Here is a 14,644-nt window from a genome sequence, read left to right as displayed (position 1 = left end):
AACATACACAAACATCAACGACATCACACCTACCCAGACCCACCTGCTCACACTCCCCTCTCCAGCATCTGCATCCCTCTCATGGCATCAAACTGCACCATCCTGTTTCTCTTCGTCACCCACGCACTTTCAACATTTAGATAATAAAGCAATTGACCTTTCCATTGTTTTAACGATGAAGGATTGGTTGATTTCCAGTTAAGTATATATGTTTTTTCAAGATGAGAAGAGAATTGTCCAGCCCATTGGATATCTCACTACACCCCCATACGCCATGTCTTGAAATATGAAGACAGACGGATTAAAAGTAGATTTACATGGTAATACTTATGAAGGTCAACTTTCTAACTCCGCCCATAACTTCCAGAATTATAGCATTCCCAGAATGCATGGATTATTGAGTCACTGTTAGATTTACAATCAAGACATGACTCTGCTGTTGTGCTGTAGAATGTGAATTTTGTCTGCATACACTCTACTGAGGGCCAGAAAACCACTGTAGGCCTACTGCACACACTAACTAACCAACCAGCCTGAACATGCTAACAAACCAACGCACACACCAACAAGCAAACCTGTAAAAAGGTGCTATCTATAACCTAAAAGGTTTCTTCGGCTGTCCCCATTGGAGAACCCTTTGTATAACCCTTTTTGGTACTAGGTAGACCCTTTTAGTTCTAGGTAGAACCCTTTTGGGTTCCACATAGAACCCTTTCCACAGAGGGTTCTACCTGAAACCCAAAAGGGTTCTACCTGGAACCAAAAAGGGTTCTCCTATGGGGACAAATTAAGAACCCTTTTGGAACCCTTTTTTCTAAGAGTACAGTTTATCTACACACAACTGTTAACCCGCATCATTAAGCCTGATATACTCAACTATCTGCAGCTGCTGGAGATGCTTCTTTCTTAATCTATCTCTTCCCACCCAGAGCATGATATAAGCCAGTTCACCTTAACACACGACCCCCACAGGAAGCAGTATATGCCAGATAAGGTACAGTATCACCACAGCTTCTGTTTAACTGGCACCAGACAGCTGCAACACCTCAAACATACTCCTGACAAAGAACGGTCACTAAAACTGACTGACCTTGTTTATACCTGGGAGGCATAAACCAACCAAAATTACTTATTTCACTCTTTTGTAGCTGTTTTCAGTTCATACTTACCTGATATTAACCCATATTTACTATTTACCTAAACCCCTGTCAAGAGAGCTTCACTGTCTCTTCAGCACCTGAGTCAATGATTGACAGCAGAGATGTCATCCCATACAAACCTGATCTGATGTGGAGAGCTGTAAAACATCATGATGAGCTCTAGTAAAATATATCAAAGGTTAATGATCTCAGGCAATTTGCATCATCCATCCTCTCATTCTCTTCCCCTGACCATATTTGACACAGAGGGCCTTTCTAATGGAACACTAAGGCAGCTGTCAAAGTCACCACCTCACCAGCTTGAAAACAGCTTCATACACCATGCCAGCGGCTGCCACTCTGCCAGATGCCTGGTTCATATTTTCCCCATGTGAAGCCAGTGGAGGACTGAAGTGTAACTACTGTGTATTCACCAGGACATCATCATATTGTAGCCGGGTAACATGTGTCATTATTACTACAGAATGCCAGGGTCTCTGAGTGACTCAACTACAGGGCAACATCCAGGACAAAGACTCATGTTAAATCATGTTATTCTTAAGCAGTAAGGCCCGGGGGGGTGTGGTATATGGCCAATATACCATGGCTAAGGGCTGTTCTTAAGCACGACGCAACGTGGAGTGCCTGGATACAGCCCTTAGTCGTGGCATATAGGCAATATATCACAACAACCTGAGGTGCCTTATTGCTATTATAAAACTGTTTACCAACGTAATAATTGCCATTTTTTGTCATACCCTTGGTATACGGTCCGATGCATTCAGGGTTTGAACCACCCACTTTATAATTCATGATAACGCCATACAAGAGATATTCTACGCAGCTGTAATGGACAGAGAATGTGTCTTGCTCTGCCTGAAAGGCATTGGCTCTCGCAGAGTTTTCCATGCTGCACATGGCTGCATTTTGTGCCATCGATAATGTCCAAAGTCTAGGCACCCTCCTCTGCCACGCGCCCCGCAAATCATCAACCCAGGCATTCCGCACGCACTCAGCAGTCCTCTATATACAATAGATCTGTCATGCAGTCAGCCCACTGCTACCGCCTGCTACCACAGCAACTTTTAAACAGGGCCTCTAACTCCTGGGCTTTTAATAAGTGGTAGAAAGCTGAGCAACACCCCTTGATCAGGTGAAAGAATAACCTCAGAGATGACAAAGTCAAAAGCTCCATGGTTACTCAGTGGAATAGGACAAATCCTTAGCCTCGTGATTGTCATGTGTAATTTTGACAAGAGCTTAGTTTAATGACCCTTTCAAACCCCTATAGGGGCGAGAGTTAATACGTTTCTGACTGACAAACTCACTGTTGTTAACCTGGTTTTTCAGTCAGTGTGGCAGGGGTGAACAATGCAGCCCTACTGTCCAGTGGTGTAAAGTACTTAAGTAAAAATACTTAACAGTATTACTTTAGTATTTGGGGGGGGGGGGGGGGGGGGGGGGGTATTTATATTTTTGACAACTTTTACTTCACTACATTCCTAAAGAAAATAATGTACTTTTTACTCCATACATTTTCCTTGACACCCAAAAGTACTTGTTACATTTTAAATGCTTTACAGGACAGAAAAAAATGTCCAACTCACACACTTATCAAGAGAACTTCCCTGGTCATCCCAACTGCCTCTGATCTGGCAGACTCACTAAACACAAATCCTTTGTTTGTAAATGATGTCTGAGTGTTGGCGTGTGCCCCTGGCTATACATAAATAAAAAAAACAAGAAAAATGTGCCGTCTGGTTTGCTTAACATAAGAAATTAGAAAGGATTTATACTTTTACTTTTGATACTTAAGTATATTTTAGAAATTACATTTACTTTTGATACTTAAGTATACTTAAAACCAAATACTTTTAGACTTTTATTCAAGTAGTATTTTACTGGCTGACTTTCATTTTTACTTGAGTCATTTTCTATTGAGGTATTTTCTCTTTTACTCAAGTATGACAATTGGGTACTTTTTCCACCACTTCTACTGTCCACCTCTATTTGAAGTTGGAACATACTGGGCACCTGTGGGATGGCTCTGCCAAGGGTTCGAATTAAAAGTCACTCGTAGTGGGTTCGCTAAAAATAGTAGATCATTGTCAATCACAACAATTATGGGGGATGCCCATGTTGATATTTTAACACTAATGGGTGGGTGTGGCCTGATTAGGTACTGAAGTGCCCGGCATCCCCAGACATCCTTTCCATTCAAATCTCTAGTTCTGTCTCTTCTCAGGACACACCTTTCTAAAGCAGCTGTCCCTCCTCCATCCCTATGGCTCTCTATCAGTGTGTTAGTATCAGTGTGTTAGTCCTACCCTATCAGGTACCAGGCCTTAGGAGTCAACATGGTTTATCCCGTCTCTGACCTCCACCCAACGAGTTGCAGGCACACAAAATGTCTCCCACATCCAACTGAGCCCAGCCCCAGGGAACCTGTCACTGCACAGATTCACAGAGACAATGATGAAGATTAGATCATACTGCTAGCTCAGAGGGGAGAGGAAAAGGGCTAGGAAAGGATGAGAGGGATGAATAAGTGAAAGAGAACGTTGTGACATCCTGTGGCGTCATTCAGGCTGTGGATGGTCAACATGTAATAAACATTTGCTCACACTTTGCTGTCAGACTGTAGTCAGCTTTGATAACATAACCAAGCTCACCAACACTGCAGAAACCAACATCATACACCCACGATGGTAGATATTACGATGGTAATATATTATACCCCTGGCCTTTCATACCTCCATAGAATCCCTTTCAGACAGAACACACACAGTATAAACACTATGCCTGTATGTATAAACACTATGCCTGTATGTATAAACACTATGCCTGTATGTATAAACACTATGTCTGTACTCTATGGTGTCATCGCTGGGCACGCCCCCCCCTCCCCCCTCCTATCCTTGGAGGGTGCGGCCCTTTCTCTCATTGTCATGGAGGGGTTATGAACCCTGAGGGGTATGGAATGAGAAATGGAATGTGGCATTGTAGCATTCTCCCTTCTTGCATCCCAGGGAGCTCCCCTCCCCCTCGTGGGGTCCACTTCCACCCCACCCTGGCCCATGGCCCTAACTGTAGGAGAGACGGTGGGGCTGCTGTTTTGGGCCAGAGTCACCTGTTCACTTCACTACAAACCCACTACCATCCACTCTCTCTCACACACACACACACACAAACTGCTCCTCAGACAAAGCCACTGGGTCTCAGGAAGAGGGCCATGGTGGGTGTGCATGTATGGCCAGAGCTCCACCCTGGGCCCCAGACAAGACTGGAGACAGAACACACTGAGCAGAGCAGGAAGCCCAGAGACCTGCAGTGAGGGACTTCCAATACACCTCTCTGTCCATGTGATGCCTACAATTATAGGCTACTATTGTGTGCAGTAGATCTAAGGCCAAAATCACAGTCTGTATAATACATCTAAACCCTTATTAGAGAAGCAGATGTACAGGACTGACCGTAGAGCCTAGAGGGGGTGTGTAAGACAGAGTTAGTTACATAATACACTCACAAGCTCCTGAACTCTTACCCTCTACAAACAAATACACACGCATTTACACAAGTTGACACCACACACACAAGTTGGCACAACCTACTCTTTCACACACACACACACACACTGACTGCACAGTATACAAATAAATGGATCCGTCTATTGAAACACAATGAATCCTGTGACCCTGTGTTTAGACCTCCACCCTGTCTCTCTTGTCATGTTGACCGTTTCCTCTGGAACACACTGCTCAACAAAGAGGAGGGAAGGAAAGGGTGACTCCCAAACATTCTCTCACACACACACACACACACACACACACACACACACGTGATTGAGCAAATACACATGAAGACAGACACCCTACACGCGACCACACATCATAAACAATGGGGTAGTCCTCCAGTACCCCCAACAGCACACATTTTTGCTGTAGCACCAGACAAACTCACCTGATTCAACTGATTGAGGGCGTGATGATTAGTTGACAAGTTGAATCAGGTGTGCTTGTCTGGGCTACAATTTTTTTTTAAGTGTACTGTTAGAGATAATGGAGGCCTGGAGATGGAAAACACTGCTCTAGTCTACCAGATTTGACCAAAGTTACAAGGAATGCCATCAACTACAGTAAGAGGTTTGACTTTGACTTAAACAGCCCACGTTAGTTAGCATGTTATCCACTACCATGAACAACACTTTACTGTGTGTATACTGTAGACCAGGGGTACTGAACTCTGACCCTATGAGGTCCGGAACCTGCTGCTTTTCTGTTCTACCTGATCATTATTTGCACACACCTGGTGTCCCAGGTCTAAATCAGTCTCTGATTAGAACTATTGAGAAAAAAATAGTGGAACATGCTCGAGGTCCAGAGTTGAGTTTGAGGGCTGTAGACTGTAGTAATGAAAGTAGAGAAATGAAAGTAATAAAGACTAGGAGTTTTCATTGTGACCAGGAGAGGCAACCCATTGTGGAGATTAGCAGAGGAGGGGGATGAGGGGGAAAGGGGATGAGGGGGGGTCTGTCTGACTCTCTCTAAGCCCAACAACAATGACAGGAAACCAGCCTAAGCTTTCTGGAGTCTATGTGCTGGCCAAGGCCCCAGGAAAAGATTCCCACAGAAGCAAGCTATGCTAATGAGATTTAAAGAGCCAGTCACAAACTAAGGTGTGGCTGCCCGTTTTCTAAAATATGTATTTTTATTTTACCTTTCATATAACTAGGCAAGTCAGTTAAGAACAAATTCTTATTTTCAATGACGGCCTAGGAACAGTGGGTTAACTGCCTTGTTCATGGGCAGAACGACAGATTTTTACCTTGTCAACTCAGGGATTCGATCTTGCAACCTTTCGGTTACTGGCCCAACGCTCTAACCACTAGGCTACAGTAGCCTAAGCAAATCAGGCAAGTCAGTTAAGAACGAATTCTTATTTTACAATGACGGCCTACCGTCATAAGAGAAGTTCATGAAGAGTTGACATATTTTCTTTAAATGGAATAGGACAATGTTATTGAACAGCCATTGTTGATTGTATGGCATCAGCGTCTGGTTGAATAGTTGGTAAAGCTAACATAAATAATGTCAGGCTTTGTGTCGTAACTTGAACATGGTGAGGTACACCCAGAGACTTGGTCTGGAATACATAACTATAACCCAGTAAATAAACTATTACCCACTATAGGTCAAACCCACTAAATAATCCACCAGGAATGCTTAAAGAAAAGCCCTGGTTTCAAATATCTTTACGAGTTGCTCCTCGTCACCAGATGAAACCATTGAATTAAAGCCATTGTCAACCCACACACTCCATTCTGTGGGAGATAAAACAATATAGAGAGAATCCTCCTAAACAGTCACTAACGTGGGATATTCCTATGCCTGAGGAACCATGTTTTGCTATCACAAAAGCCTCTCCCCACTATGGCACACCACAAGGGCCAAAAAGCCTAGAGGCAGTGGGTGTGTCAGTGGTTGATCCATGCTCTTTAATAAGCAGTTTTTATATGAATGAGTAGATTACAGGCTTGGTATCTGGTAGAAACCTGGTGGAAACAGACAGCCAACTGGCATATGCCTATAGGCCTGTCTGCATGTTGCTGCTCTCCAGGCAAAGTCTCTATGCTACTGTTCTCTACAGACTTCCTCCAAGGCATGGAACACACACAACGGCCCCTCCCTGAACAGCACAACTCTCAGCCTACTAGTCACAGTTGATTTCATCTGACACACGGAGGACTCTTTCTCTCCTGTAATTTGGCATTAAAAACAGGCTTATGTAACCAGGCAGTCATTCATGAGGACTCCAGAAGCACCAAGCTGACTGGCTGGAAGGCATCCCCCTCAGTCTCCCAGTGGAATCTCAATAGATCAAAGCCTCTCGGTTGATGTGGGCTTTCCTCAAAAGCAAATGGAGGGAATGAGGCGCCTCACGCACACAAAACAAAAACAACACAAACAGATAAGATAGATACTGTGGATAGAAAATGAACTTAAAGGCTCAACTCAAGGCATGCATCACACCCTTATTTTCATATTTTATCAGATGTTTAGAGTGACAGATCCCATAGGATCCAGCCAGTATGACAAGACGCACCTAAATCTATTAACGCTGTAATAAGGGCAGCCAAAATATAACCTGTTGTGACTTGTGTGCTGGTTTACTGCATCCCTCCCCACTCCACTGCATTTTACAACGGGGGTTACATTTTACTGCAGGGAAAACAGAGAAAGCCCTTTGAATCCAATGGCTTGTTGTGTGTGCAGTGGCCACGTAAATGGCTATCAGAGAAGGAATAGACAATCAAACTCAGAGTTCTGGAAAGATTATCTCTGTCCTTGGTTTCTAACAACAGAGAAGACTGCAATTCCTGATTGCATTCAAAACGTTCCATCTCTACTTTCCTCCTCTCCATTGCTTCACACCCGTTTCTCACTTTGCCTCTCAACATGGATAGCACACACCACATCAGTGTTACCAAGGCAACTCCTCCTTGGTTTCCGAAGAGGGCGTTCCTCTTGGTCCCCTCTTCTGTTTTTCTTCAAAGACAGGGACAGGCAGTTGCTAAAGACATCAGTGAGACTGTTAAACCAACATGTTGTGTATTCACCACCCAGGCCGTGTGTGTGTGTGTGTGTGTGTGTGTGTGTGTGTGTGTGTAATGTCACACTGACTGCATGGGCCAGGGTAGAGGAATGCCGGACAGGATGCAGGCAGAACATAGTAATATCGTCTAAGCCTGAGTTGTAAAACTGCCCGTGTTCTTATATATAGGCTTACCACTTATGATCTTCTCAACCTTCAAGCATTAAAGCAGTAGGTTGAGTTTCTTTAAAGGTCCAATGCAATGGTTTATATCTCAATATGAAATTATTTCTGTGTAACAATGAAGTAACATACTGTGATTATTTTTAGCCCTTTTAATTGAATACAAAACTAAAATAGCTTCTTAGCAAAGAGCAATTTCACAGGCAATAATTTTGCTCGAAATGCTGTCAATAACAGCTGAAATCTGAAATGTATCTGTTATTGACAGAGAGGATTAGACCTCTCTTTCTTATTGGTCTATTAACTCATTTACCACCTGATGTCACCAGGCGGGCCAAAACTCCATCCCACCAAAACAGGCTGACATTTCAGGATGATCTTTTTAAACAGCTCTTACACTTAAAGGCCATTATCATCATTTTCACAAATACACAGTATTATTCCAACCTCATAGTGTGGAAATAAATATAAAACAGAGTAAAATCACATGTTTGCCTGCACTGGGCCTTTAAACTGTCAAGTAATGTATTCTCTCTAACTATTTCATTTAGAAAGCAAGCAAACACACTAGAAACCAGGGAAACATGAAATGTCCAATATAAAAACTATAATTCAACCAATGAAATATGAGCGGTACAGAAGTGGGCTTGTTTGTTCATGGAACACTTCCTTCTGATGTGCGTACCAGTGTTAACTATAATACCACAACTCCATTAGGCCATCTGGGTGAGTTAGAAAGTAAACAGAGGAACAATCGGTGTGTTCAACAACACAACTGCGGCTGTTTTTCTATGGTGCTTGAGTACTTTTCCAGGACATGTAGATGCTCTACAAGTGAGGGCCATTTACAGTAATACATTTACATGCACATTAATACACAGTACATTGTTTCCATGAGCTTCAATTGCTCCAGTCTATAGAGTTAACTAATGTGATATTGTGGTCTGATGTACTGTAACATGTTCAGCTGTTGAGGGGATCTGATAGATTGTTCAACGTATTTCTGTGCCTTTATGTGGCACATGTCCTCTACCTTCCACAGTCATGTCTGTCACCGGGCCCTTGACTGGGCCTCTGCCTTGTAGTGTTAACACACAGCACTGATAAGAGATGAGGCTGACTCAGCATTTAACTACCCTGCAGACACAGAGTCACAGCCAGGACACAGCAGGGCCTATAGGTGGGGTGGCTTTGCTGTGTTTTCGGATATTGGGACGAAACATGGAAGTTAAGGGTGAGGGAAACAGGGTTCTCTCATAAGGTTTCTTAGATGACCCCCATTACCTTCCCTGCAAGTTCAGAGATTCAACCGTGTTAGAAATCCTGCTCTTAATAATGATTAATGTAATGAGAGCACAGTTTATTGTACTGCTTTATTGGAAGTGTAATGGTGGAGGAGTTTAAGTCACAAACATGTCAACAGTATCCGGTACACATAGTATACACAGGATATGCAGGATGTATAGGAGCCCCTCGAGCAGCCCATAAGATGCTGCACATGTGTCTGGCTGGCGGCAACCTGTCCAACACATGAGTGGGCTGGTCATGGCTGGGCACTGCAGGGTATGGTAGTGAGACTGTTGTTTAGACTGTTATGGTAGCAAATCACTCAGCTGTGAGATTCGCTCGGAACGCCACATTGGAACACAAAGACCCAAACAGACAGTGCAGTGTCAGTGAAGAAGTCTGGGTTATTATGTCACAGCAATAGAGGAACCAGAGAGAGGGGCTGGGAGGGGCTGGGAGAGGACCAGGGGTAAACATCCGGGACACGGCGGGGGGCACAGATGTTCTGGAGTGCCCCTCTTTTCTTCAATGTTTGAATGAACCCACGTCGTGCATGCTGTTAGCTAGAGGGTATTAAGAGGACGTGAAGACTAAATGTAGTCCCTTAAAGAATAAATAAAGTTAGAAACGGCTATTGAACAATGTGAGGAGCATTTGAAGAGTTTATTTATCCCCATTTTTTGTGTGTTTTTTTCACTACATTTACATTTACATTTAAGTCATTTAGCAGACGCTCTTATCCAGAGCGACTTACAAATTGGTGCTTTCACCTTATGACATCCAGTGGAACAGCCACTTTACAATAGTGCATCTAGGTCTTTTAAGGGGGGAGAGAAGGATTACTTTATCCTATCCTAGGTATTCCTTAAAGAGGTGGGGTTTCAGGTGTCTCCGGAAGGTGGTGATTGACTCCGCTGTCCTGGCGTCGTGAGGGAGTTTGTTCCACCATTGGGGGGCCAGAGCAGCGAACAGTTTTGACTGGGCTGAGCGGGAACTGTACTTCCTCAGTGGTAGGGAGGCGAGCAGGCCAGAGGTGGATGAACGCAGTGCCCTTGTTTGGGTGTAGGGCCTGATCAGAGCCTGGAGGTACTGAGGTGCCGTTCCCCTCACAGCTCCGTAGGCAAGCACCATGGTCTTGTAGCGGATGCGAGCTTCAACTGGAAGCCAGTGGAGAGAGCGGAGGAGCGGGGTGACGTGAGAGAACTTGGGAAGGTTGAACACCAGACGGGCTGCGGCGTTCTGGATGAGTTGTAGGGGTTTAATGGCACAGGCAGGGAGCCCAGCCAACAGCGAGTTGCAGTAATCCAGACGGGAGATGACAAGTGTCACTACAAATGATTGGTTATTGGTACCTTCATGTGTGTGTAAAACATTACTGTTCTCAGCTTTAAAAAATATATATCATATTCAAACGTGTTATTTAGAAAACGCTATATATCCATTGTTTAGTTGCAATGTTTGTAAACTGTGTATTTGACCGTGATATAGTGCCTTCTGAAATAATTCACACCCCTTGACTTTTTCCACATTTTGTTGTGTTACAAAATGGTATTAAAATGGATTAAATTGTCTGTTTTTTGTCAACGATCTGTGTTTACCTCCATTCCCTTTCTTTTTTTATCCTGAAAAACTACCCCGTCTTTAACGATTACAAGCATACCCATAACATGATGCAGCCACCACTGTGCTTGAAAATATGGAAACTGGCACTCAGTAATGTGTTGTATTGGATTTGCTCCAAATATAACAGTTTGTATTCAGGACAAAAAGTTGCTTTGCCACATTTTTTGCAGTATTACTGCAAACCGGATGTATGTTTTGGAAAAATGTTATTCAGTACAGGGTTTCTTCTTTTCACTCTGTCCATTAGGTTAGTATTGTGGAATAATTACAATGTTTCTGATCCATCCACCGTTTTCTCCTATCACAGACATTCAACTCTGTAACTGTTTAAAGTCACCATTGCCGTCCTGGTGAAATCCCTGAGTGGTTTCCTTCCTTTCCGGTGACTGAGTTAGGAAGGACACCTGTATCGTTGTAGTGACTGGGTGTATTGATACACCATCCAACATGTAACTTTAACATTGTAACTTCACAATGCTCAAAGGGATATTCAATGTCTGCTTTTACCAATAGGTGCCCTTCTTTGTGAGGCATTGGAATTCCTCCCTGGTCTTTGTGGTTGAATCTGTGTTTGAAATTCACTGCTCGACCGAGGAAACTTACAGTACTTGTATGTGTGGGGTTCAGAGATGAGGTAGTAATTCTAAAATAATGTTTAACACTGTTATTGCACACAGAGTGAGTCCATGCAACTTATTATGTGACTTGTTAAGCAAATGTTTACTCCTGAACTTATTTAGGCTTGCCATAACAAAGGTGTAGAATAATTACTGACTCGAGAAATGCCAGCTTTCATTTTTGATTCATTTGTAAAAAATAAATAAAAACATAATTCCACTTTGACATTATGGGGTAAAGTGTATAAGCCAGTGACAACAAATCTAAACTAAATCCATTTTAAATTCAGGCTGTAAAACAACCAAATGTGGAATAAGTCAAGGGGTGTGAATACTTTGTGAAGGCGCTGTATGTGGCTGTAAAGCGCTGTATGTGGCTGTAAGGCGCTGTATGTGGCTGTAAGGCGCTGTATGTGGCTGTAAGGCGCTGTATGTGGCTGTAAGGCGCTGTAAGGTGCTGTATGTGGCTGTAAGGCGCTGTATGTGGCTGTAAGGCGCTGTATGTGGCTGTAAGGTGCTGTATTTGGCTGTAAGGCGCTGTATGTGGCTGTAAGGCGCTGTATGTGGCTGTAAGGCGTTGTATGTGGCTGTAAGGCGCTGTATGTGGCTGTAAGGCGCTGTATTTGGCTGTAAGGCGCTGTATGTGGCTGTAAGGCGCTGTATGTGGCTGTAAGGCGCTGTATGTGGCTGTAAGGCGCTGTATGTGGCTGTAAGGCGCTGTATTTGGCTGTAAGGCGCTGTATGTGGCTGTAAGGCGCTGTATGTGGCTGTAAGGCGCTGTATGTGGCTGTAAGGCGCTGTATGTGGCTGTAAGGCGTTGTATGTGGCTGTAAGGCGCTGTATGTGGCTGTAAGGCGCTGTATGTGGCTGTAAGGCGCTGTATGTGGCTGTAAGGCGCTGTATGTGGCTGTAAGGCGCTGTATGTGGCTGTAAGGCGCTGTATGTTGATCTGGATAAGATGAATATAATGTCAAATCTAAATGTTTTACATACAGATCTCATATAATAAAAATAACTCAATTAAATATTCATATCACAAATGTATCATTTGTTCAGTTCTTTAATAAACTAAATGTTATTTGTTAAATGTGACTGTGTAAAACCTAGCAGTACTACTTATTTCTCTGAGAGTGAGGCGGATATATAGCGTTTTGCTAAAAAATATATATATATATATATTATTTATCCCTCTGAAATGAAACCATTAAGTTATAGATTTTTTTTAAATACATGTCTGTCAATGAACAACCTCATGACATGATGAGATGAGTGAGATGAGTGAAAAAACACACCAATCTCTTTCATAAGTTATTTAAACAATAAAAGCTACTTTACCAACATTTCTGAAAATGGATATAGAGCATTTTGGAATGAAACTCTTCATTTGTTTTCATAGACAGCAGGAGGTCATAATCAAGGACTAAGAACTGTATTTTGATTTGTTTCTTGTGTTCCACTGTGGGTGCATTACATTGTGAGTCATGAAAGCATAAATCTGCCAGAAATATGTTGGATGTGGTGTGTTCAAAGATATCTGCTTCAGTAAACCTCAAATTCTTTCTCTTCAACCCCAATGTCAAGTGTCCGTTATTTTTCAGACCTCAGAACACCAACACAAAAAATGTTGTTGCCCTTTCCCCCCAAATGTGTGTGGTGTGCAGCATCACTGTCAAATTAACTTGAACTCAAGGCTGAAGCAGGTTGTTTGTCCTTCCTCTCTTACACCCCCACCACCACCCACAACAAATGTGCAGCCAACTGACTCACCTACAACCTGCTATCTCTGCCAAAACTGCTACAATGAAGAGAGTGGGAATATTGGGCTTTGCAGCTGACCATATTCATTGTTATTTTCACAGTGCACTTATACAACAGGAGACTGAACATTTTAAATAATCTAATTACATTGCTGGTGAATAAATGGATGAATAAAAAAAACATCCCTAGGACAGTGTCAGTGGTACTATTACGCAAACTGTAACTGAATCTGTAGTGTATATTTGCAGAATATAGCTTACTGTGACCACCAGGCTATATCAATGAACCAAAATAAGAATTTAATTGATTATTCAGGTTTTGCACTTTGGCACACTCACCTTCTCAGAGTTGATGCTTAGCTTTTTCTCAACATGGCTATGGAGCTCTACGTGGCCATGGTGATCTCCGTTATTTCCCGGGATGGGTGTGGATTCTCTCCGTGTCCCGCATGGTGTCCCGTTCTCCTTGCCGTCTTCGCTTTCTGACTCGTCGTCGCTGGGTAAAGGAATGGGCTCCGTGACATATTCTTTGAGACACTTCATCTTGTGTTTTTTCAACAGTTGCTCAGTGTCCTGGTCGACAACAATGAGCTCGAGCTGGCCCACCGTGGCTTTTATCCGGGACACAACCTGTTGATGGCTCTCGCTCTCCACGTTCTCCCCGTTCACGAACACTAGTCGGTCCCCCGCGCGAATCCCAGAAGTTTCCGACGGACTATCGGGCTCCACAAGCCGTATGAACTGCCCGGTCTTACCCTTCTCACCGTGGAGATGGAACCCATAACCATTGTCCCCTTTCTCCAGCAGGCAGAGTCTTGGCCGATTATCTTCACTTTTGCTGGGCATAGTTTCTGCTATTTATTTCACCAATTCAACCCGTTGCTTGTGAGAATGATCGTTCACTAGCTGGAAGTTGCCAAGAAAACTCAGTTTGGGATGCTGAACACGAGTGGTACCCGTCAACAGAAATCGCTCTACCGTTCTCAAGGAAGAGCGTCTGGCATCCAATCGGTCTGTTTATAAGGTGCCGTCCGTGGTGACTGGATGTCACCCGCAGTCGCAACTCACTTTCAAAGGCAACTCCTAAACGGTGTGCATACAGGGGATGTATGCCAACCCGAGATGTGTCGCCCAAACCTGAAGTTCTACTAACTATATGTATGCTTTGACTTTTCTCCAAAACTCTATTCTCTAATCTGACACTAAATTAAACTCAGCAGACTACTTTATAAAGGTCAGTGACGTAGGTGGAGAAGACAGATGGTAACACCAATCACTACTCAAATACCCCAGGAGGAGGGAGGCGCATAAATGAATGGTGCATGCATGCTATTGGCCCTAATGATCGACAAGTGCATGCACAAAAATGATTGCTGCTGCTGCCATGTTGTGACAAATGCATGTGGTCCTTCTGCAAACATATGGTACTGTATCACAGGAGGTTGGT

At 43.4% G+C, this 14,644-nt stretch overlaps 1 protein-coding gene across 2 annotated transcripts in view; it reads right to left on the bottom strand.

Moving 5' to 3' along the window:
* The window catches only part of LOC115110680 (Na(+)/H(+) exchange regulatory cofactor NHE-RF1-like), a 32,274-nt gene extending 17,864 nt beyond the window's left edge, over positions 1-14,410 (bottom strand). For both annotated transcript variants that reach the window (XM_029636523.2, XM_065006641.1), the window contains exon 1: positions 13,537-14,410. In XM_029636523.2, coding sequence (XP_029492383.1) covers positions 13,537-14,043 — 507 coding nt within the window. In that variant the 5' untranslated portion in view covers positions 14,044-14,410. The remainder of the gene's footprint in view (positions 1-13,536) is intronic.
* Positions 14,411-14,644: the final 234 nt, after the last annotated feature.

The sequence above is a fragment of the Oncorhynchus nerka genome, linkage group LG21, assembly GCF_034236695.1.
Source record: "Oncorhynchus nerka isolate Pitt River linkage group LG21, Oner_Uvic_2.0, whole genome shotgun sequence".
Classification (NCBI taxonomy): domain Eukaryota; kingdom Metazoa; phylum Chordata; class Actinopteri; order Salmoniformes; family Salmonidae; genus Oncorhynchus; species Oncorhynchus nerka.
This window is presented reverse-complemented; position numbering and strand designations above follow the sequence as displayed.